The 21,824-nt window shown below is 48.0% G+C and overlaps 1 protein-coding gene and 1 pseudogene across 1 annotated transcript; both read left to right on the top strand.

Annotated features, from left to right (window-relative positions):
* Positions 1 to 1,773: 1,773 nt before the first annotated feature.
* Positions 1,774 to 3,848, top strand: LOC137850046 (olfactory receptor 52B2-like). The gene is made up of 2 exons (XM_068670280.1): positions 1,774 to 2,360; positions 2,531 to 3,848. Exons 1-2 carry the CDS (start codon positions 2,355 to 2,357, stop codon positions 3,497 to 3,499), a joined length of 975 nt encoding a protein of 324 aa, XP_068526381.1. The 5' UTR covers positions 1,774 to 2,354; the 3' UTR covers positions 3,500 to 3,848.
* Positions 3,849 to 10,823: 6,975 nt separating this feature from the next.
* On the top strand, positions 10,824 to 12,319 carry LOC137850035 (olfactory receptor 51Q1-like; annotated as a pseudogene).
* The last annotated feature ends 9,505 nt before the right edge of the window (positions 12,320 to 21,824 follow it).

The raw sequence follows: 21,824 nt of genomic DNA, 5'->3' as shown, positions 1-21,824 counted from the left end.
TGAGCTGCTTGTGCTGCATGCTTGGGGCCGGGGGATCGCTAGGACAGAGGAGCCACATCCCCAGTTTGCAATAAGCTGGTGAAGCACCTTCCAGCATTTGGACAGCCAGATCAGCTGCTCTTAAACTGCGATAGCATGATTTTGAAAGTGGGGCTGAGGTGGCGGGGCAGGAGCAAGCCCCATGCAGGGTGATGTCCGTGGGGCACCACAGTGTGCACCGACCTGGGGCAGCACTGAGCGTCTCCCTGCCACGGGAGAGCTGTGGATGTGCTCAGGCCAGGAGGGAAAACACTTGTGTTATCTTCATTCTCTCACCTGGGGACAGCAAGTCACTAGCAGACTGTTTTCCCCTGCCCAGTTCTGTGTCCCCGGCTCCCTTCCAAAGGCTGTCGTATTGTGAAGGCTGCCCCTGGGGTGGGGGCTCCATCCAGTCCCCCTCCACAGCTCTGTGAAGCTGCTGCTGTGGTGTAACTGGGCAGGCAGCTCATCACCTTGTAGCTGTCTGCTCTCCTCTGCGGTGGGTGGGGGAGGGACTCAAAAAACGGTCAAAGTGCGAGAACTCGTGGGTTGAGCTATGAACGGTTTAATAAGAAGGAGAAGGAAATAATAAAGCCAAGAATAAGCAAAGCACGCGATGCACAATGCAATTGCTCAGCACCCACTGAACCACGACCAGTGGCTGCCCCCCACCTCGGCCAACCCCACAGTTTTATATTACCATGTGATGCCACGTGGCATGGGATATCCCTTTGGCCAGCTGGGCTCAGCTTTCCTAGTTCTGTCCTCTTCCAGCTCCCTGTGCACCGCCAGCCCCCTCACTGCCAGGCACTGTGAGAAGCACAGAAGTGCTTGGCTCTGCTTAAGCACTGCTCAGCAACAACTGAAGCATTGGTGTGTTATCAGCACTGTTCTCATCCTAAATCCCAAACACAGTACGAACAGTGACTCTGAAGAAAATTAACTCTATCCCAGATGAAACTAGGACAGCTGTGTCCTTGATCAGAGCCCTTGCTTCTGTCACAATGACAAGGGATCAGACCTCTTTGTAATCCTCAGGCAGCTCTGTGGGAATGTCAGTATTTGAAGTTACTGCGTTTAGTTAAGCTAAAAAGATTTTTAGGAATAAAAGGCTCCAAGGAACTGCCTGGAGGTAGTTGTAGAAGACATCCTTTGTGCTGTACTTGTGTTAGTGCAGCTCCACGGCGGTGACTAGGCTAGGAAGGGTCTGCTGCTGAGAGGTCCCTCTGGCACAGAGCTGCTGGCTGCGCTGTGATCCCAACCTGCAGATGCAACGGGCCCTTGTTTGTCTGCAGTTCAACATCCGGAGCTTGGCAAGAGCTGACTGGCTTTTGGTATAACAGCACAGAGTATACATGCTATTTGCATGAGTAGTGTTTTCCATCTGTTAACATGCCACATCTATTTTTATTTCATACAATATTTAAAATGAATTGCTTTACTTTGTTTACAGCATTAGATAGTTTTTTATCTTCACTGTTTTTTAAAGACTGTCCACTGTTATGTTGTTTCTATGGAGCAGGTTCCTTGGACATGAAACTGTGTGCCTCTCTGGAACTAACTCCATCTTTAAAAATGCAATTGCTTTCTCATACATGGAGTCAGTATTTCGGTATGCAGTAACCTCACAGGTATGGTTTGAAGTACTTGCAATACTTCATCTTGTTGCAGTACGGGCAATTACTATTTTGAGTCTTGGTATTTAAGAGCTGACTGACTATTGCAGAAGCTGCTGAAAAACAGAGGCATCTCAATCTAACTTGTGCGAGTCTGGGGGTGACCCAGCCTCCTTCGCACCCGCTGCAGGGCAGTGGTGCAGCCCTGTCCTTGGCTGCTGGGGGAACTCCAGCTCAGGGTCTTCCCCTGACAAAAGAGTCTTTCCCAGTGCCCGGCTAGATTTTATTTCCACTCGACTTGCACTGACAGTGAGGTGCAGAGTGAGCCAAACCAGAAGCTTTTCAGTCCTAAAAACAAAGGGAAAGGGAGACAGAAGTCTGCAGATGAGGATGGAGAACGAGCAGCCAACTTCAATCCTAGAGCTAATTTTGTCTTAAACTCATGTGAGTCCATGTGCCTGAAGCTCCCAATTATCCCCTCTGCAGGTCCTGATGCCCCAGAATATCTCATGCATCCCTGCAAGCACTTGACCTTCCTCTTCTTGTGACTTACTCCGTCTATTCCAGACTGATAGTCCATCGGTTTAAGGTATTTGTGCAGCATGGGTTGATTCGGTCTCCATTCAGCCTGGTCTACTTGGAAGAAAAATACTCTTGTATCATCTTAAAATCAAGAGAAGAGAAAATCTGGACACTGCCACTTACACATAGTAGGAGTACATGAGTGTAAGTACGTGCTGCAATACGTTGCAGACCACAGGTCTTCATAATTGGGGTTGATACCTGCAGCTGTGGCTGTTAGCTGATCAGCAGAGGTGATGCTGGCATTTGATAGTGGTGAAAGAGCTTGAGCATGGGAAATAACATTCTGCAGTGCTTTCTGTCTTTGCTTTCAGGTGCAGCTTATGCCACCATTCAACCTTACCAGCTCGACTCCAGCAACTTTCATCTTGGCTGGCATCCCGGGCATGGAGAAGTCACACATCTGGATCTCGATCCCCTTCTGCTCTATGTATCTGGCTGCCCTGCTGGGAAACGGTGCCCTGCTCTTTGTTGTGAGCACAGAACGAAGCCTCCACCAGCCCATGTACCTCCTCTTGTCCATGCTGGCTGTCACTGACCTGATGCTGTCAACCACGACTGTGCCCAAGATGCTGGCTCTGTTCTGGTTCAGTGCGGGGGAGATCTCCTTCGGCGCCTGCCTGACTCAGATGTTCTTCCTGCACTTCAGTTTCTCGGCGGAGTCTGTGATCCTGCTGGCCATGGCCTTTGACCGGTTTGTGGCCATCTGCTACCCCCTGCGCTACGCGGCTGTGCTGACACAGTCAGCTATTGTCAAAACAGGGCTGGTGGCTCTCTTGAGAAGTTTTTGCATCATTTTCCCTTGTGTATTCCTGCTGAAGCGGCTGTCCTTCTGCGGGCACAACGTCATCCCGCACACCTACTGCGAGCACATGGGCATTGCCCGGCTGGCCTGCGCCAACATCTCCGTCAATATTGTGTATGGCCTTGCAGTGCCTTTCGCAGCAATAGTGCTAGACGTTGTGCTCATTGCTGTCTCCTACATCCTAATTCTTCAGGCATTATTCAGACTCCCTTCCAGAACTGCCCGCTGCAAGGCTTTCAATACCTGTGTCTCTCATGTTTGTGTTATATTTCTTTTCTATATCCCTGCTTTTTTCACTGTTTTAACGCACCGCTTTGGTCAGGAAATCCCGCACCATGTCCACATTCTGCTGGCCAACCTGTACATGCTCTTCCCTCTTCTGCTGAACCCCATCGTGTATGGGGTGCGGATGCGACAGATAAAAGAGAAGTTCATGAAAGTGTTTCTCTGCTCCTCAGTTCATTTTCTGCAAGAATAGCAGCAAGATGTCACTATGAGAAAATAATGAATACCTCAGTGGGACTTGAAGCCCACCCAAATCCTCCCTCTTGGCAACCACAAATGTCGAGCACAATGCATCCCCGCACCGCTTTCCCCAACAGTTTATAGAAAATGCAAGAAAAAAGACAAAAGACAGGCTCTCTAACTGGCTGCAGAGGGAGAAGGAACAAAGAAGGGAGAACCCAGCCCAGCAATGTCACTTGTGGGGAATCCTCAACAAGCTGAAGGCAGGAAGCTTTTGCTGTAGTGTGGTGGTGAGATCCTTATCTCAGCTGTCTGCTCTGGAGTCAAGGGACAAGGTGTGTAATAAATTGTTCTAATCACAACTGCCTAATGGACTTCATTACAGGAATTGCTTTCTTATTAAAATTCACAGAAATGGAAGTCTCCCAAAGATAAAACACTGAAATAAATGCAAGTACTGCATTTATTTGCAATAAATAAGTAAATCAATAAATAAATAAATGCAAGTACTGCATGGAGCTGCACTTGCAGCCCAGAGAGCCAACAGTATCCTGGCCATATCAAAAGAAGCATGGCAGCAGAGTGAGGGAGGTGATTCTCCCCCTCTGCTCTGCTCTCCTCAGACCCCACCTGCAGTACTGTGTTCAGCTCAGGGGCTCCCAGCACAAGAAAGACATGGACATATTACAGCAAGTCCAGAGGAGGGCCACAAAGATGATCAAGGTGCTGGAGCACCTTTCCTACAAAGACAGGCTGAGGGAGTTGGACTTGTTCAGCCTGGAGAAGGGACGGCTCCAGGGAGACCTTACAGTGGCCTTCCAATACCTAAAGGGGGCTGCAGGAAAGCTGGGGAGGGGCTCGTTGTCAGTGAGTGTGGTCTTTTCCAACCTTCATGATGCTATGATTCTATGTGCTGATTGAAAGTGGTGAGCAGTAGTATCCAAGCTGCTTTAGGGAGGGTACAGGAGGAGTGCAGGTTCTGGAGAGAGACGGCGCTGAACTACATCTCCCCAGAGCTGAACTGAAGCCCCCATTAGCTGCTTGGCAGGCATCAGACCTTGTCCCGGATTTAGAGTTGTTGCAGATGGTCTAGACAGAGTGTCTGCAAACCCCAGCTTCAGCCCGAGTATTTACTAGGTTTGTAGATCACACATGGGGCGTTTTCCTCCATTGCTCTTGCAAATGCCTTCTTTTATGATCAGTTTCTGCTAATATTGGTTTCCTATTAATAAAGGCATGGCATTTATTGCTTTTATGTAATAAGCCTTCTCTTTTATTTGAGAACACTTATTTATTTATTTATTTATTTATTTTTCCAGCACCTGTGGCACATAAGCTATTGTTTTCTATTACACCAATACAAGGAATGCCCTGGACAATTCAGTTTGGCTTCACCCTCAGGGTGCCTGTCAGAGACATCATAGCATGAGTCCCAGCAGTGTGGTGTGTCCAGATCAGGCTGTTTGCAGAGCTCTTAGTAAACCTGCTTAGCCCTAGCACTGCGGGCAGTGGGGTTTGACACTGCCTGGACGTTTGGGTAGGTGTTGGCCATGAGGGGGAACCTGAGGAGAACGGTATCTACCAGATCCATGTAGCACAGATAAACTGACCACCAGGATGAGTTGGGAGAAGCCATAACATAGTCTGGTTTCCTGTGCTTGTTTGCTACTTGTCTCCTTACAGCTTGGACTCCAGTTAGTGTGTGCACAACCCTTACCACTTCAGGGATCTGGTCTTGGTTGGGATCAGGAAGACCAGTGACAGAGGATCCGACCCCTCTGCTCTGCTCCGCGCTGGGGAGGCCGCCCCGGGGTGCTCCCGGGGCCAGAGAGGCCTGGAGCTGGTGGCGAGAGCCCAGCAGGGCCCCGAGGTCTGGAGGGCCTGGAGCACCTCTGCCGTGAGGAGAGGCTGCGAGAGCTGGGCCTGGCTCCGGGGCAGGCTCTCGCCAGGGGTGCCCAGGGCCAGGAGCAGAGGCCCCGGGCCCAGCCTGGAGCCCGGGAGGTGCCCTCTGGGCCCCAGGCAGCACTGCTGTGCCGGGCGGGTGCCCAGAGAGGGGCTGGGGGCTCCTCCGCGGGGGCTCCAGCAGCCGCCGGGACGTGGGGCTGGGCGAGCGGCTCCGCGGGGCCCTGCTGGGGCAGGGGGTGAGTGGCAGCACCCAGGGGTTCCCCCAGCCTCAGCCACGCTGTGGTTCTGCACACTGTTTCTGCACACTCTGGTCAATCTCTCAGTGACAGGCACCACGGAGGCTCAGCACTTTCAGAGCCAGCCAGTCTGCAGCCCCTGCTGCCAGCCCAGTCCCCAGAGCAGCCTGGGGAAGCACAGGAAAGGTCCCCAGGGCAGCCACTGCAGGGCACCGTGCAAGCAGATACGAGCTCTGCGCAGTGCCACAGGTGCCATGCCAGCATGCACACAGGGCAGGCAGCGCAGGACACGTGTGCTGCGTGGAGGGGCTGTAGCTGTAGCTGCAGCTCAGTGTGGACACAGCAGAACAACCTTACAGCTGGTATTTGGCACTTTGTGATGGCACGTGGCTCAGTGCAGGCAGAGGGTGCCTCCCGAGATGCTAGGAGCACATGGGCATCTGGCACCTGCGAGTGGTGCTGTGTCAGGGCTGGACATGCAGCAGTGCCTGAGCTGTCTGGTGCTTCCCGAGTCAGGGGTGTCTCTGCAGAAGTTGCTTTAAGGCAGAACGATGTGAAGCAAGGATGAGAGGGCTCAGGGGAAAAGAAATATTGTGTTTGTGTTTTTTTTTTCATCTAGTCTCAGTCATAAATTTCCCTCATTCTCTTCACAATGGGCAAGTTGTTTTCTTCATGCAGGTCATCACAAAGACAGGCTTAACCCAAACACACCGCTCGCTCACATCATGCTCCTCTGGAACTGCAGCAGCCCCTTAATTTTGTTTTATATTTATACCCATGCTGTTGAGACCAGGCCGGCAGCTCACCACCTACACTTCTGAGACCAAGGCCAGCCCTGCCAGCAGGGATTTCTCCAGGTGTGTTTGCTTCCTGCCTGCCTCCAGCACAGTGGCAGATTTCAGGGCAGACGCCAGAAAGCAGCAGTGATGGGTAACTGCTGGAAGAAGCTGGTGAAAACATGAGGAACGTGCTGCATTCTTCAGCTTTTGAGTTGCATAGAATTTGACTGAATGACTTTTTGGAAGATGCTTTGGAGAAAAACAAGCTGCTGGGTTCAATACAGGCCACGGTAGCTGTCAGAGAGCATATGAGCGAATGATCAGTCTAGAAAGGATTCTAGCATACGCAAAATGTTGTTTCTGCCTGTTTCCCTGTATGCCTGTAAGCCAGAGTTCACTCAAGCACAATTCTGAAAGAGCTCTTCATGAGGGCAGGGATCATACAGCTGGCTTTGAGCCGTGAAGGGAACGCTCAAGGAAATATTTCAGGAACATACATTAAGTCTTTTCAGAAAATTCTCCCATATCTGACTATTTTTCATCCCAGAAATTATTTCTGTCAGTGCAGGTGCTGTGCCACACTGATGGGGACGACATGCACAGTGGTGCTGGGACAGAAGGCACGGGGGTGGCAGCTCTCGCTGTGACCCTCAGCTCCCATTGCACACCCTGGCACAGCCTTCAGCCTGGAGCTCACACCCCGGCTGCTGCTGTGGGGCTGCTGCCAGCGCTCTGGCCTGGATCCTGCCACCGGCTCTGGTGCACAGCCGGTGTGTGGCTGCAGTCAGCCCCTTCTGTGTCCCCTCTCCTCGGTCTCCACCCTCCCCTTTGCCCACCCTTGCCGCTTCCCCTCAGTCTGTTTTGCATTGTCCCGTAGGACCCCCAGGTGTCCCAATTCCTTATGTCCACCACTTCCTTCCTCTTACTAGCTACAAAGGTCAGTCTGATCCTCTCCAAAGTTGTGCTTGGAGGTTTTAAACAGTTAGCGACTGAAGTTTGCCTTTGCTCGTCCCCATTACCTGTCAGGTTTGTTTCTGTCTTTTTGTTTTGTTTTGTTTTTGTTTTCTCCTTTCCCTGTTACTTACTATTCCCTCTGAGCTGAAAAGGTCTTGATCTGACAGCCTTCAGCCACAGATGCTGTCACCTTCCACATACTCTTATGGGCACTAGAGGGACTTTGGAAAGAGCCAACAAAATAAACAAAAGCAAGGTTAAAATAATCAAAATAAACAATGAATAAACAAACCAAGGTCAAGGTAAAAATAACCATGCAAGGAAGAATGGTGCAAGAGAGGGCTCTCCAGTCTGGAAGGGAGGTGACTGGAGGCTTGGGAAAGGGCTCTGTAGAATCAGGAGCATCTTGAAGAGGACATTTGGGTCTAATTGTTTGCTGTCTATCTCAATACAAGAGCTAAGAAGCATTAAATAAAATAGCAGGTGGCAAATTTAAAACCAATTACAGGAGGTGTTTTTCACTCAACAGGATTAAGCTTTGGAACATTTTGTCAGAGTGAACTGCAAACTCCAAAACTCTGCAGGGGCTCAACCGAGCAATAAGGCAAAGTCACATTAAAAAAAAAAAAAAAAATCCATTAAGGGATACTCAACACAAAATGCTGCTCTCAGTTCAGGATGTGCTAAAGCCTCAGACTGATGGAGGTTCACAGAGCAATGCTTCCCCCTACACCCACCCTCCCCACCCTGTGCTTGCCATGTGCTGGTCCTGCCCCAAACACTGCCCAGGTCACAGCATCAGCTGCACCGCTGAGCTCCCCAAAGGAGCACTGAGCTCCCCCAGCTCTTCTTCACCCCCCGCAGACAACTGGCCTCCCACCCCAGCGAAGGACAGCAAGAGCCCAGAGCTTACAGGGGGTCCAGCCCCGTGGAGGACCACCAAGCATGTGACAAGGAGACGGGACACCAGGCTGGGGGGATCCGTGGAGCTTGAAAGGTGGGCGGCCTGGGGTGGGCGATGCAGGCTCCCAGCCACTGCATCCTCCCAGCTGGTCTGTGGAGGCCCCAGTGAGAAAGGTGCTCAGACCCTGTGAAGTGTCATTTAGAATGCCGTTTATCAGAGCCATCGCAGTGAGATGACCCTATACATGATCTAACATCCCTTCTGGTGCTGGGAATCCTGAGCGGAGCAGCATCAAGTGCACCTCTGGTCAGCCCGCAGCACACCATGCAGATCCCTTCTGAGGAAGGGTTACCCCATTTTGGACTTCACAGTTGTTACAGGAAAATACATTCCCAAAAACAGAGCTTCAGCAAGGAGGCCTCAATGCAGCAGAAAGAAAGTGTGAGGAAAGCCCTGGGGACGGTGGAGCCCGAGGACACACAGAAGCAAAGAGGAGACACATAAAGCATTTGTATGCACCCGTACCACTCTTGCAGCTGGTGCACAGCTGGCTTGCAGGTGACTGGAGCAGATAAATACATCGGTCTCAGCTGGCCACAGCACATGAATGAGCTTTAATGCCATGGAAATCTAGGAGCTGGTGGGACTGGTCCTGGCTCTGCCCACCCCAGATTGCCCACCCCACTCCCGCACAATGGTTCTAGCAGGTCCTGGACCTGCTACTTGACATCACCCAGCAGACAGCAGCAATCTTTCCGTACATGCAGAGGCGAAGCCAGGACTCAGGGGCTTATTTACACTGAACACTGCCTTGGGTTGCAAGAAAACAACCCAGAGAAGGAAGTTTCTGATGAGAGTCTGCACAGCTCCTTGCACAGGGGGCACTTGATCCCTAATCCTTGTGGACGTTGCTGCCAGGCTGAATTTGATTCAGCTAGAACTGAAGGCAGGTTTGGCTCTGATTCCCTATTGTTTCTGCCTGTTCCCCCAAGTACTTTCATTTGATGTCCCTGGGGGCAGTTCAGAGACCTCATAAGCAGCTCTTTGTAGGCTGAGCCTGGCTCAGGCTTCCTCGCTGCTGTCAAAACTGAGCCTCAGCAGCAGACCTGGGTGAGTTTCTGAAATATGAAGGGCAGGAGCATTGCCATGAGGTTTGCTCAAATGGCACTTACGGAGCCTGGCTGTGATGCTTAGAGGTGTAGCTGCATGGTACTCAAGGGTGAAGTTAGGAAATAGCGTTTAATCTCTTTTCTTTGTTCTAATTAATATGTTAATTCATGTGGGCTTTTTTCCCATAGTTACAGAAGAGTTAGAAAATATTAGATCAGAAAGGTTCACAGTGGTGCTTTCTTCTGTCATACTGCATCGCCTCACAGAAGAATTTCATACCAAATTTACTCATCAAGCCCATCATGTGGGCTTCAGATTAAGCATGCATCTCAGAAGAATTTCTGTTCCTAGCTTTACGATTCCAAAAGATGAAGGATTCATCAATGTCCATTTTTATTTTCAGATTTTGCTAACTAGCATTATCTCATTTCAGTCCAATTTCCGTGTAACTTCAGTTTCCAGTTTCCAGGTCACATTGTGCTTGTGGGTTATATTGAAGAGTCATCTCTGTCGACCATGCACAGACTGGTGGACAATTTTTAGATTAATTCAGCTTTTCTTTTACCCATCACACATTCTAAACTAAATAATTCCTTCAGTGAAGGATTTGTTTCACCAGAGAATAAGAAAAAAACACTTTTTTTTTTTTTTTTTTTTAATATAGCTGTGCAAGGTTTGTTTCATGTCAGTGCTATTCGTGAAGTTTCAGGGCCTCAAAGTCCCTAGAAAGATCACTCATTTGCAGTAGTGACTTTTTACGCAGGGACTCAAGGGTTTCTGTTCAGAAGACATTCAGCAGCACGCGTTGCATCTCTGGTTCCCTGCCTTGCACACAAGCACCAGCTGCCCTGTCCAGGCTATTCCCATGTTCATAATCTGGGGCACTCTGCACAGGCACAAGATTTATTCCTGCTCATCTCTTTCTCTGAAAGCTCCTTTTCTGGGCTGATACCTCAGGTAAAATTGGTATTGAATTTATATTTTAAATTTTCTGAAGTCATTATTCATTCCTTATTTGTTAGATGAACAAGTTTTGTTGGATAACTAGTCATATTTCCATTGGAAAGAAAAAAAAAATCAAACATCCTGGATACTGTAATTCACCTCCCAAGACAAAATCTGAGTTACAGCAGGTAGGAAAGTCTGGCTCACTGCTGGATGAACAGGTGTGATTTATTCAATATTTATGACTTTAAATCAGCCATAGTTAAAAAATAAAATTAAAAAATAAAATTAAAAAAAAATAGAAAATAAAAATAATGTTGGGAACTTCTAACATATTGAGACGGATGATAAATTTCCAAATTGCTTGATGCTTCGGTGTAAATTTATCTCTCTTTTATTGATATTTTATTCCATAGCCATAAAAGAAAAGGGAAAAAATAATCAGCAGCACATTTATTAATCACTGCTATGAACATGGGTGATTTATGAAATTACATCATTTACATGTATAACTACAGGTATGTGTGTTTTCTGGTCAGTGGGCAGTACACCCTGAGCAAGGTGGTCTAGTGGTAGGTGGTGGGGAGGTTGGGATTAGATGATCTTTAAGGCCCCTTCCAACCCAAAGGTTTTTTGGAGGGTTTCTTATTTCAATGCAGATGCTCCCAGGTCCATCATGTGGTCATCCTTCAGCTCCAACACGTGCTGTTCTGCATTCATCCTGACAGACATCCCACTTCTGGAGGCTGCTTATGTCTGGCAGAGCCCTTCACTTGCCTTTACGTCGCATTCCTTGTGGGGAACTGCACCACCCTCTGTCATCAGCACTGATCCGAGCCTCCACAAGCCCTGGTACTGTTTCCTGGCCATGCTGGTCATCTCTGATTTGGATTTGTCTCTGCTTCCTGTCATGAGTATTTTCTGGGTCAACTACAGGAAAACCAGTTTGGATGCTTATTTTGTTCAGGGTTACTTCATTCATTCCTTCTCATTCTTAGGGTCCTCACTGCTCCTGGCCATAGCCTTTGATCACCGTGTGGGCATCTGCTACCCATTGAGATACTCCTCAATCCTCACCATTGCCAGGATCAGCAGGGTTGGGCTGGCTGCCCTCTGCAGGTGTCTGTTAGGAGTGCTGTCATCAATCTTCGTGCTGAGAAGGTTGTCCTGCTGATCCCACGTGTGCTCCCATGCCTACTGTCTGCATCAGGACCTGATCAAGCTGGTGTGTGCAGACATCACATTCAATAGCATTTATAGGTTAGCCATGGTAATCCTCAAAATGGTACTAGATCCATTGCTGGTTGTTTCATCACATATTATGATTTGTAAGAAAATTTTGAGCATTGCATCCCAGAGAGAACATCTCAAGGCTTTGAACAATTGATTGTCCCATATCCTGGCTGTCCTGATCCTGCACAGACCCATGGTTGTCTTGTCCATGGTTCACTGTTTCGGCAAACACGCTTCTCCTCTTGTTCATGTCCTCATGGCCAATATCTACCTTCTGATCCCCCCTTTGCTAAGCCCCATCATCTACAGCATAAAAACTAAACAGATACATCAAGATCATCAAGGTCTTCATGTCAAGAAAGAGTTTCTCCATCACAGCACATAAAGTGCCTTCACTAACTGCTCCCCATAAACTAGTGTGATGAAGTAATTACGCTGCATAGTCCATTTTTACCCCTTGACAGTATACTTCCAGGTGAAGATAGAAGCAATTAATAATCATACTGAATTCATTATCTATGTAACTTTAAAACATAGTCCATGATCTTTTATTCTATGATTTATCATAATCTCTCTACTCCATGGTGTGTTGTATTTCCACTGCACACTGAAGATGCTCACGCTCTAGAAAAACATAAATATGAAAGACTTTTTTTTTTTTTTCTCTCGGACACAGAGGTGGTAACATAACTTACTCAAGTGTTTCTAATGAGTACTGTAATCAAGAATTAAACCCCAGTCTAGGAAATAATTCAACATCTGGTTAAACCTAAGTACCAGTTATGGAGCCTTTGGGAACCAAGCAAAGCACAAGTCTTAAATGCTTCTGTACCCTACCTAAATGTGGGTGACAGCAAGTCTTGGATGGATATTTGCCCACTCTTCTTTCATGGATGCTCAAGTCTACCTTGGGGAGTATAGTCTTACCTGCCAAGCAGCTCCTAGGTAACCTCATCAGTAATACCATATAAGGTCAGGATGACTTACATAATGTTATCAGAAATATCAAATTTGGATAGCGATGTAGCAGAAATGAAGCCAATAGAGAAAAAGTAATTAGAGGCAGGTTGTTTATCTGAGAGAAGACTGGAGTGGAGAAAGATAGAGTCAAAGGTCATGAAAAGGAGGGTCAAAAATAGTAAAAGAGAGAAAAACACATGCAAATGATGTGTCTGGGGCTGTCCAGGGTAACCACTGGACAATCCTGCACTTGATCCCTGTATCTGGAGAAGAACCAAAGAACAAAAAACATTCCACGAGAGTCACAGCTGTTCCTGTGCTCAGGCAGCCTTGGGGAGACAGGCAGATTTCCCCAGCTAATGGAGAAAAGCCTGGTGAATGGCTCAGGTACCACCCCATCAGCATCTACCCAACACTTCCTAACAGAGTGGCTGCTAAATGGCTGGCTTTAATGGTACACCACAGATACTCTCAAATCATGAAGCTGTGATGACTGTTACAAAGCCATACAGATGTGCACTCACTCTCCCCACCCTCCTGTCTCCGTGTTTCACATGCACTTCAGCAGGAAGGAATATTGTGCAGTGGACTTTGAGTAGCTGGCTCTGCAAAGAATGTCCTACCTAGTAAAATTTATAAGGCCCATGGTGTTATAAATTATTTTAATGACCTATCTAATACCTTTGGTTACTTTATGCAAGGAAATAAGTCATTTGAGGGATTAAGAGCCTCTGAGAACTCATCAGTGGTGGTGGGTGCATGAGAAGTGTTGTATTGAAGCAGTTATGGATCTTGATTGTTCAGAATAAAAAGTTAAAATGGAAAACAATTTTTTTATGATTTAAACCTATAATATCCTTAAAAGTAAACATGCTTCCAGTCTGATGAACAAGCACTGGGTATATCCAGCATACTATAGTCAAAGTATGCAACAGCCCAAATTTACCCTACACTTGAAACCTAATAAAGAGCTTCTTTTGGAAAGCTGTGCCTACTCATTAGTACGCGTGGGAATTGGGATGATGGTGCCACGGGTCCCTGAAGCAGACAGATTCCCTGCAGGCCAGTGGCAGTATGAGGGGTCATATTTGTGAGGTTCTGAATGAGGGGTTGGCTCCATACACATTTTGTTGAGAACTGTTTTCCTTTATTTCTTCTTCCCCAATATGTTAAATGTGCCTGCGCAAACAAATTTATACACTCCAGTGAAGTGGCTCAAAATCTTAATGTCTGCTTAGATCAAGATTCTCAGGCCCTTGTCCCATGGAGTTTTTAAAATTTCCAGTGACTTATGTTCTGCCCTCCATGAGGAAGAATTTTTCCTTTATTGTCCAGGTGAATTCTCCCCTACTTCAACTTTCACCCACAGCTTCTTGTGTTTTCATCTCTGATGAAACTGGCTCTATTTTTTCTGTAATCTCTTCCAAGTATTAGAAGACATAATTAGAAACTGCTTTTGCCTTTTCTTCTCCTGGCTACACGAACCCAGTTGCTTCAGCCTTTCTTTGTATGTCATGAGCTCCAGCCACCTGACCGTCCAAGTAGTCTCACCTGGATTTGCCCCAGTTCAGCAATGTTACTTTTGCTTTTATAGAAGGATCCATAACTGGCCAAAGTACTCCAGGTGCAATCACCCACTTGCTGATTAAAGGGAAAAATCTCTTCCCTTGACATGGTGGTTGCACTCTCAGGGATGCTGCCCAATATGTAATTGTCTAACTTGCTGCAAGGGCACGCTGAGGGCTCACGTCCCACCTGCGTGCTGTCCACCAGGCCCTTTCTGAAAAATTGCTCTCCAGCCATTCAGCCCCAGACAGTACTGATGTAAGGGCTGTCCTGTCCCACGTGCAGGAATTTGCATTTTTTGTTGAACCTCAACCATTCTGTGATTCTGTACCCTCATGAGCATTTCCAGGTGAGCTTTCTCACTGTGTTGACAGTGACCAACCCTGCAAAGTGGTAAGAGCTCAGACCTGATTCAGTAGCAAATGAATGCCCCCACCAGAGGTTGGTGAGTGCCTAAGCATGTCAGACTATCTGCCCAGCTCATGTCTCTTTCTGCACTTCACATGTCCAGGTAATGAACTCTGAACTGCAGCGACATCAAATCCTGCAAGGCTCAGTGTGCCCCAGGGCGGGGAGATGCTGAGACGGGCTGTGACTCCAGCAGCTCCTCTCTGAGGAGTGTTATTTCAGGCACACAGACAAGCATATATGCCTTAGTCATGATGACTCATACTTGATACAGAATCAGAAGTGAGCAAATCTTAATTCTGGAAGAAATGATTCATTAGCATAGGACTTTTATTTATTGCTGTCTTTATGTTGCCTAAGAGGAATGCAACAGGCGCTATTCCAGCGTGTATTTGCTCTCTGACTTGCACCTGGACAGGGGAGGTTAAATGAGCTCTCTTGCCTAGTATCCAGGAGATTGAAAGGCTTGGCTCCTAAAGTCCATTAAATACCCCTGAAAATCTCTGCCTAAAATGTGAAAGCCACAACCCTGCTAATTGTTAAGCTTCATCCTCAAAGGGGAAGCCTCTCAAAGAATACTTCAAGCCTTTCTCTAGTTCTTGCATCCATTTCAGCTAAGCTGGTTTTGAAATTAATAAAAGCCATCTGTCTCCTTCCCTTTTACAAGCAAAGCTGCAGTCCTCTTGCATGGTCATGATTTAAGAAGAAGAAAAAAAGGAAAGGGAAGGGAAGAAGGGAAGGGAAGGGAAGGGAAGGGAAGGGAAGGGAAGGGAAGGGAAGGGAAGGGAAGGGAAGGGAAGGGAAGGGAAGGGAAGGGAAGGGAAGGGAAGGGAAGGGAAGGGAAGGGAAGGGAAGGGAAGGGAAGGGAAGGGAAGGGAAGGGAAGGGAAGGGAAGGGAAGGGAAGGGAAGGGAAGGGAAGGGAAGGGAAGGGAAGGGAAGGGAAGGGAAGGGAAGGGAAGGGAAGGGAAGGGAAGGGAAGGGAAGGGAAGGGAAGGGAAGGGAAGGGAAGGGAAGGGAAGGGAAGGGAAGGGAAGGGAAGGGAAGGGAAGGGAAGGGAAGGGAAGGGAAGGGAAGGGAAGGGAAGGGAAGGGAAGGGAAGGGAAGGGAAGGGAAGGGAAGGGAAGGGAAGGGAAGGGAAGGGAAGGGAAGGGAAGGGAAGGGAAGGGAAAAACTATCAGTATATATAAAGGCTTGTGATCTACACTCACCATACCCATCCTTTTGCTGGGGATCTCCTTTGTAAACAAACCCAGAGACCTGAGCTCATAGCCTGAATAAGAGGCTGGAGATGGATCAATTCCATTTAAATCTGTTTCCCAGGATTTTACCATCTTCCCCCTTTTCAAATGGCAGGTTGACCTCTGTCTGTGTTTTGTTTTCAGAGAGCAGCTTATCCAGCTCCTGCTTATCATGGCAGCCCTCAGCATCAATGTCTCCCAGCCTGCCGTGTTGCACGTCTCAGGGTGGAGCAGTGTGCAGTGAATTCACAGCAGTGAATTTGGATAGCACCTTCTTTTATACATACCTGGGTTCATGAACAGATGAACTACAAATTAAAAGTGCAGGCATTACTGGTGTTTTAGGGTGAATTAACGTTATGGTACTCAGACTGAAGCATTCCTCTTTGATCCAACGCTGAAGACACACCTCAGTGCTTTTTTGAAAACCAGCCCATATGAAGAATTTTCACAATGAGTACTGAAGCGATGGGACTTCAAACATTTCTAGTCACTTTTGAACATTTAGGCCATTATATGACCACAGAGAACATTAAAACCCAGCAATAATAACAAACTCTAGGGCTTCAGGAGATGAACTCTGTACTTTCTGTTCTTTGCCTGATGCAGGGGCTGGTAAGTTCAAATGCGTAGCTGCTGTATGCTCGCATACCTTCGGTTTTCCCACATGTAATATAGCAGGATTAGCTCACGCAGTCAATTGTTTTAAAATATTTAATACCAGTGATGAGTCAGCAGCTTGCCGTTTCATTCTCGTTAAAGTAGCACCGGTGGGATTTCTGCCACCTTGAGGAGCAGAACCACCTCCCACCGCACTGGTGTCCCCATTAGGACCAGGAGGTATGGCTATAGGCTTCCCTGAGCCCAGGAGGGTGGCAAACCAAAACCACAGGTCTCATTTCCTTGCCTAACCAGGGCAGAAGCTGCTCTGCACTGGGGCTAGCCCTCATCCTTGTCGCTGAAACCAGGAGCCTGCTCTTGTAGCTTGGAGAAGACGACTCCTTGGCCGTGGTGTGTCCTGTCCCGGGTGTCCCTTCTTTCCACAGCGAGGTGTGCGGGCTCATCCCAGGAGTGCTGCATTCCCCTGCAACGCCAGGGTGCTGCCCAGCGCTACTCCTGTACACAACCCAGCGCGGAGAGCCGTGCGGGCACAGCTGGCTTTGGTGCCTATGCTTTGTTCCTGCATTGCTGGTGAGCTGTGGAGGCTGTATGGAGACAAAGTTGTATACATCCTGCAGTCACTGCACCATCTATAGGGTAAGCCTATGGTACAAGGATGCTGAAAGGTTAAGATGTGCTCTGGGACCAGAGTCAGAGTGTGGGTTTTACATATGGAAACTTGAGCTCTCCTGGAGCCCCCATCCAACTCCAGCGCCCAGGGTGTTGTTGCGAGGATGTGGTATGAACACGTAACAGGCATCTGAGGGCCAGGATTCCTCTCTTGCATACTGACTGTAACAGTCAAACCACCCTTGAGACAGGGAGCTTAATTTTCTGGCACTTTTAATTCCAGCTTTCAACAGGAGTTAGGAGCACTCCAGCTGTGAGGTGGTTTTGCTTTGTTTCTAAAGCTTATAATCAGGACATTAAAAAAAAATAAAAATAGGATGGGCTTACCTTTCATCAGGAATGCTTTTTCACAGGCCAAACTGAAGGGGGTGCCTTGCCATCATTCCTCAGGGAGGGTTTGTTTGAATCTACCTCTCCTCCCCCCTTCTCAGCTCCTTAGTGTCTGCCAGGTGAACTGGCCTGGGGAAATGCAATGCAGCCTGGAAGAGCCAACTGGCCTCTGCAGTCCCCCTAGGCAGAGAAAACAGACTGATGTGTAGCTGGGGCACAGACTGCCCGGTACAAGACTTTCTCGCCCAAGCCATTACAATTAAGGTCACACTCCACTGTCTTTCCCCCTCCCTGCTCACAACAGCCATGCTGCTGGGCTGTCTTCAGGGCCACGAAGCTCTATCAGGATGAGGAAGGTACAAGACAGCTATTGATCATCCCTGCATTTTTCTTTCAGGCTGAATGGCTGCTGGACCAGAGGATGATGAGCAATGATAGTAAGTGGGTCCTTCCCAGGCTGTAGTACCGTGCCTGGGAGCAGGGAGGGTTAATGTCCCTGCTGTACTGAGAGAAATGAGCTGCTCAGACAGCACCACGGCTCCGCAGACCGCAGGGTGCCGGGCAGGAGCCAGGCCAGGCTCTGCAGGAGAAGGGCAGGGGTGTGGGTGTGCAGGGGTTGGGAGCAGAGGGCTGGGGTCCTGGTGTGCAGGGGCAGCAGGAAGCTGGGTGAGTCACGGGCTCGTGTCCTAACTGGGGGATAGGCGGTGACTCTGGTCCTGCTTGGGCATTTAGAGGGTGCAGATGCTCTGCCTGGGGAGATGGGGCTGATGCTGCCGCTGCTGACGGAGCTGAGTGAGCTCACTGGGGTGTCAGAGCAGTGAGGAGCGTGTCCCAGACAGCTCAGCGGTGTTCACATCACGCACACATGCAATTTCCTCACCATCCCTGCTGAAACCTGGGGCATGCTCCATCCCCAAGGATGCGTGGCCGAACCTCCCACAGGCGCAAAATACTGCTGCCACTGCATTCCCGGGGAGCCAGGCTCTCAGCCCACACTCCTGAGAGCAAAGGCATTTTCCTTCATTTTGTGTAAAACCAGAGCACACACTGACTCCAAGAGTTAATGACTGCTGTGTTTCCTTACCAGTGACAGTGTGGAGGCTGTCCACCTCTGGGGTCGCCTCCTCTGCTGCCCCCTCTTCACCATTCCCACTTCCACTGCGGAGAACTGCAGCTTTCTGCATCAGAAAAGACCAACATCTCCATCAACCTCTCTGCTCCGTTTTTCCTTCAACAGCCTTGGAGTCTCACTCTCCACACTGCCTACGGGGCTCAGCACCTTCAGTTTGGCTCCTGAGAAGTCAGCTTCAGCTGAAGTCAGCCCACCCCGGGGCACATGGGGGACCTCACTGCTCCGTGGTTTGGAATCGGATCTCTAAGTGGGCTTCCAGTAAACCCCAGTGTCTGAGCAGCCTGCAAATATCTCTTGGTCTTGGACTCAGCCATTAGACAATTATCCATGTTTCTTTCTATATTGCAGGGATCATTTGGTTTTAATGTGCATTTTACCACTACTTTATACGCTTGAATTCTGGCAGATGTGAAATACTACAGCTGCCTTGTACATCAAATCAATGTAAACACGATGAGAATATGGCAAGAGAAGATGAATGTTAGTACATTATTAAACAATATTTCCTGTATGATGTTTGGAGGCAAAACCTATTTCTTTATTTATTTTTATTACATTACCTGAGAGGCTGCACTTAAAAATTCAGAGCGGCGTACTACCCATGAAATTGATATCCGTTACACACCATTTTCTCCTGCCCAGTGGAATGAATTTCCCATTTTGTTGCCCAAGACGCTGGCTCACATGACTCTGTGATGCCAACTTTTATGTCTTACCTTTACACAGTGGAAATAAAATGTGTTTAAAAAGAGAAAAGAAGAAAAAGTTAAAAGTATTGTTATGTTGCCTGTTAGGTCATAGATCTGAAGGAAAAATTGGCTTTTTGAACCAATTCTTTTTTTGATTTCGTCTTCTGAAAACAAGCAGCCTAAAAACAGAGTTTAAAGTAACCCAAAATATTTGATTTCACTTGCAATGATAAGAAACTGCAGCATCATACATAATGTAGACAAAAGAACATCATCTCCTACAAAGGCAGGTGATTTCAGCCTTCTTTCCTTGATAGCTCAATAGAGGCTGCAAAGAGGTGAACTGCAGCACAGTGCACACAAACACACTCTATATAAGCAGCTTTTGTGAATGGTTTGGGGCTTACAACTGTGACCTATGGTCTCTCATCCAGTCTTCACACTGAGTGAGGTGGTTCTTGCTTTTGCATTTGGCATGCACAATGTCTCACCTTCCTGAACAGCAGGGAAACGGTCCCTGCACACCTCAGACTCACTTACACCCTGGCATCAGCTTATATTAATTAACCATGGTGCATAGAAAGATAAGCAAAGTCTGTGGTCCATCAGCAATCCAGAGAAAGAAAAACATCCTTTTATGTTTGTGAGGAAATATTCAAAATCTACAGGATACCACTGTGAGAGGAAAGTCAAACGTTGATGCTGCTGAGCCAGCCTGCACGCTGCAGGTGCCTGGCTCCTCCAAAAGCACAGGACCAAAGGTAGCTGTTGCAACTCATGAACAGTTTTTATAAATAAACAACTTTTTTTTTTTTTTTGCTTCTTCATTAAGTCAGCTTCAGTCTGCTAGAGATACAGAGTCTAACAGCTTATGATAGCGAAGGCCTAAATCAGCCTTCTTGTGCAATGAAGTGCTGCAGGAGCCAGGCACCAAGGAAGGCTGCTCAGCCTGGACCACCTACCTGCAGTGCCAAGCCAGCTGGCTTGCACGTGTGCTAACAAAATGTCATCTCCCTGGTGTCTGAGCTGCTGAACCTTGCTCTTCAGGTGGTTCAATGCACTGGCAATCAGCTTTCCATGGTAGATCATAGAAACATAGAATCATTAAGGTTGGAAAAAACCTTGAAGATCACCTGTTCCAGCCATCCCCCTACCACCAATGTCACCCACTAAACCACATCCCCAAGCACCACGTCCAAGCTCTCCTTGAACACCCCCAGGGACGGGGACTCCCCCACCTCCCTGGGCAACCCGTCCCAAGGCCTGACCGCTCTTGCTGAGCAGAAATGTCTCCTCATTGCCAACCTGAACCTCCCCTGGCACAACTTGAGGCCATTCCCTCTGGTCCTATCACTGTTCACATTCACTGTGATGCCTGTACCAAACACACACAGAGCACTGCACCAACACTCAGCAGTGATCCCAGGGGGCACCGTGCCTCCCCACAGCTACTCCACCATGTTCCACCTGTGTCTAAATAGCGAGCTTCCAAGTTGTACAGTGACGGGTGCCACTGTTCCAACTGCAGCCAAATGCGGACAGCCAAGTCCATTGCACTTTCCCTGCCAGCTCTTAGTAATTAAACAATATACTATGGTCTTGCTTGCAATTAATTTCTCCAACAGTCTTTGAGTCAAGAGCTGGGTAACCTAAGGACTAAATGGCTCTGTACCTGGCATCAGGTTCTGAAAACTGCAATATTTTTTCCAATCAATTGCATGCACAGAATTCCTATTCCATATGGCACATCAGGAGACAGTCTGACCTTTTCAGTGTCCTTTAGCACATGGTAAACTGGCCGGCCTCAAGGTTATATTTGATATTGTGCAGCTGAGATTGTGAACAGAGAGGTAAAGAAGTGGACCCAGAAGCATACACATGAATCAAATTACTCTCTTACTTGCATACAAAGCAGCAGGCAACTCATTGAAAAGCAGACGTTTCCACCCATGGCAAGCTAAGTGATATTGAGGCAGGCTAAGATTGCTGATAGAAATTGTACTGAGCATTTAGTCCCCCTAAAATGAGGAAAGCTTAATTTGCAATAGGTTAATTCATTCATGTACCAGGCAACATCTCCCATCTGCAGGTAGATTTGTGCACATGGACAAAAGGGACTTCCCTCTCCAGACCTGTCAGTATGTCTCTTTCAAGCAAGCTTTTTTTTTTTTTAGCCACTTCAGTTTAAGCCTTGCAGCCTCTTGCATGGCACCACAGGGTCCTGAGCCCTTGTATTTTGTGCTTGCCCTTGCTCCCTCCATTCATGTTACCTTGTATGCTGACCTTTTTGTCCTTCTGTTGCCAAACCCCATCGTTTACACCAATAAAATAATGGAAATTCATAAGGAAATCATCAGGATAATATCCCAAAACAACATCTGGGCTTGTCCCTGACCAGCCTCAATCAGCTGCAGCCCCTCTGGAGGGGCTGTGAACCCCAGGAGCTAGACTCAGATATCTGATCAGTGGTGAAAGATGCTCTCTTCTGGGTGTTCTGGAGGCATCAGCAGTGGTTTGCAGACCCGCACGGTCGCCACCTGGTTCCTGTGAGGTTTTCTAACTTTCTGATTTCAGTGAGCATATCTACCCATGTTCCCTGTGCCAGACACCCCAGTCCTCCCCTCCTCACCCAGAGGCTTTGTGCTTCCTTGTGACCCA

This window comes from Anas acuta, chromosome 1 (assembly GCF_963932015.1).
Source record: "Anas acuta chromosome 1, bAnaAcu1.1, whole genome shotgun sequence".
NCBI lineage: Eukaryota > Metazoa > Chordata > Aves > Anseriformes > Anatidae > Anas > Anas acuta.
The sequence above is the reverse complement of the archived record's forward strand: the minus strand, read 5'-3'. Positions and strand labels throughout refer to the sequence as shown.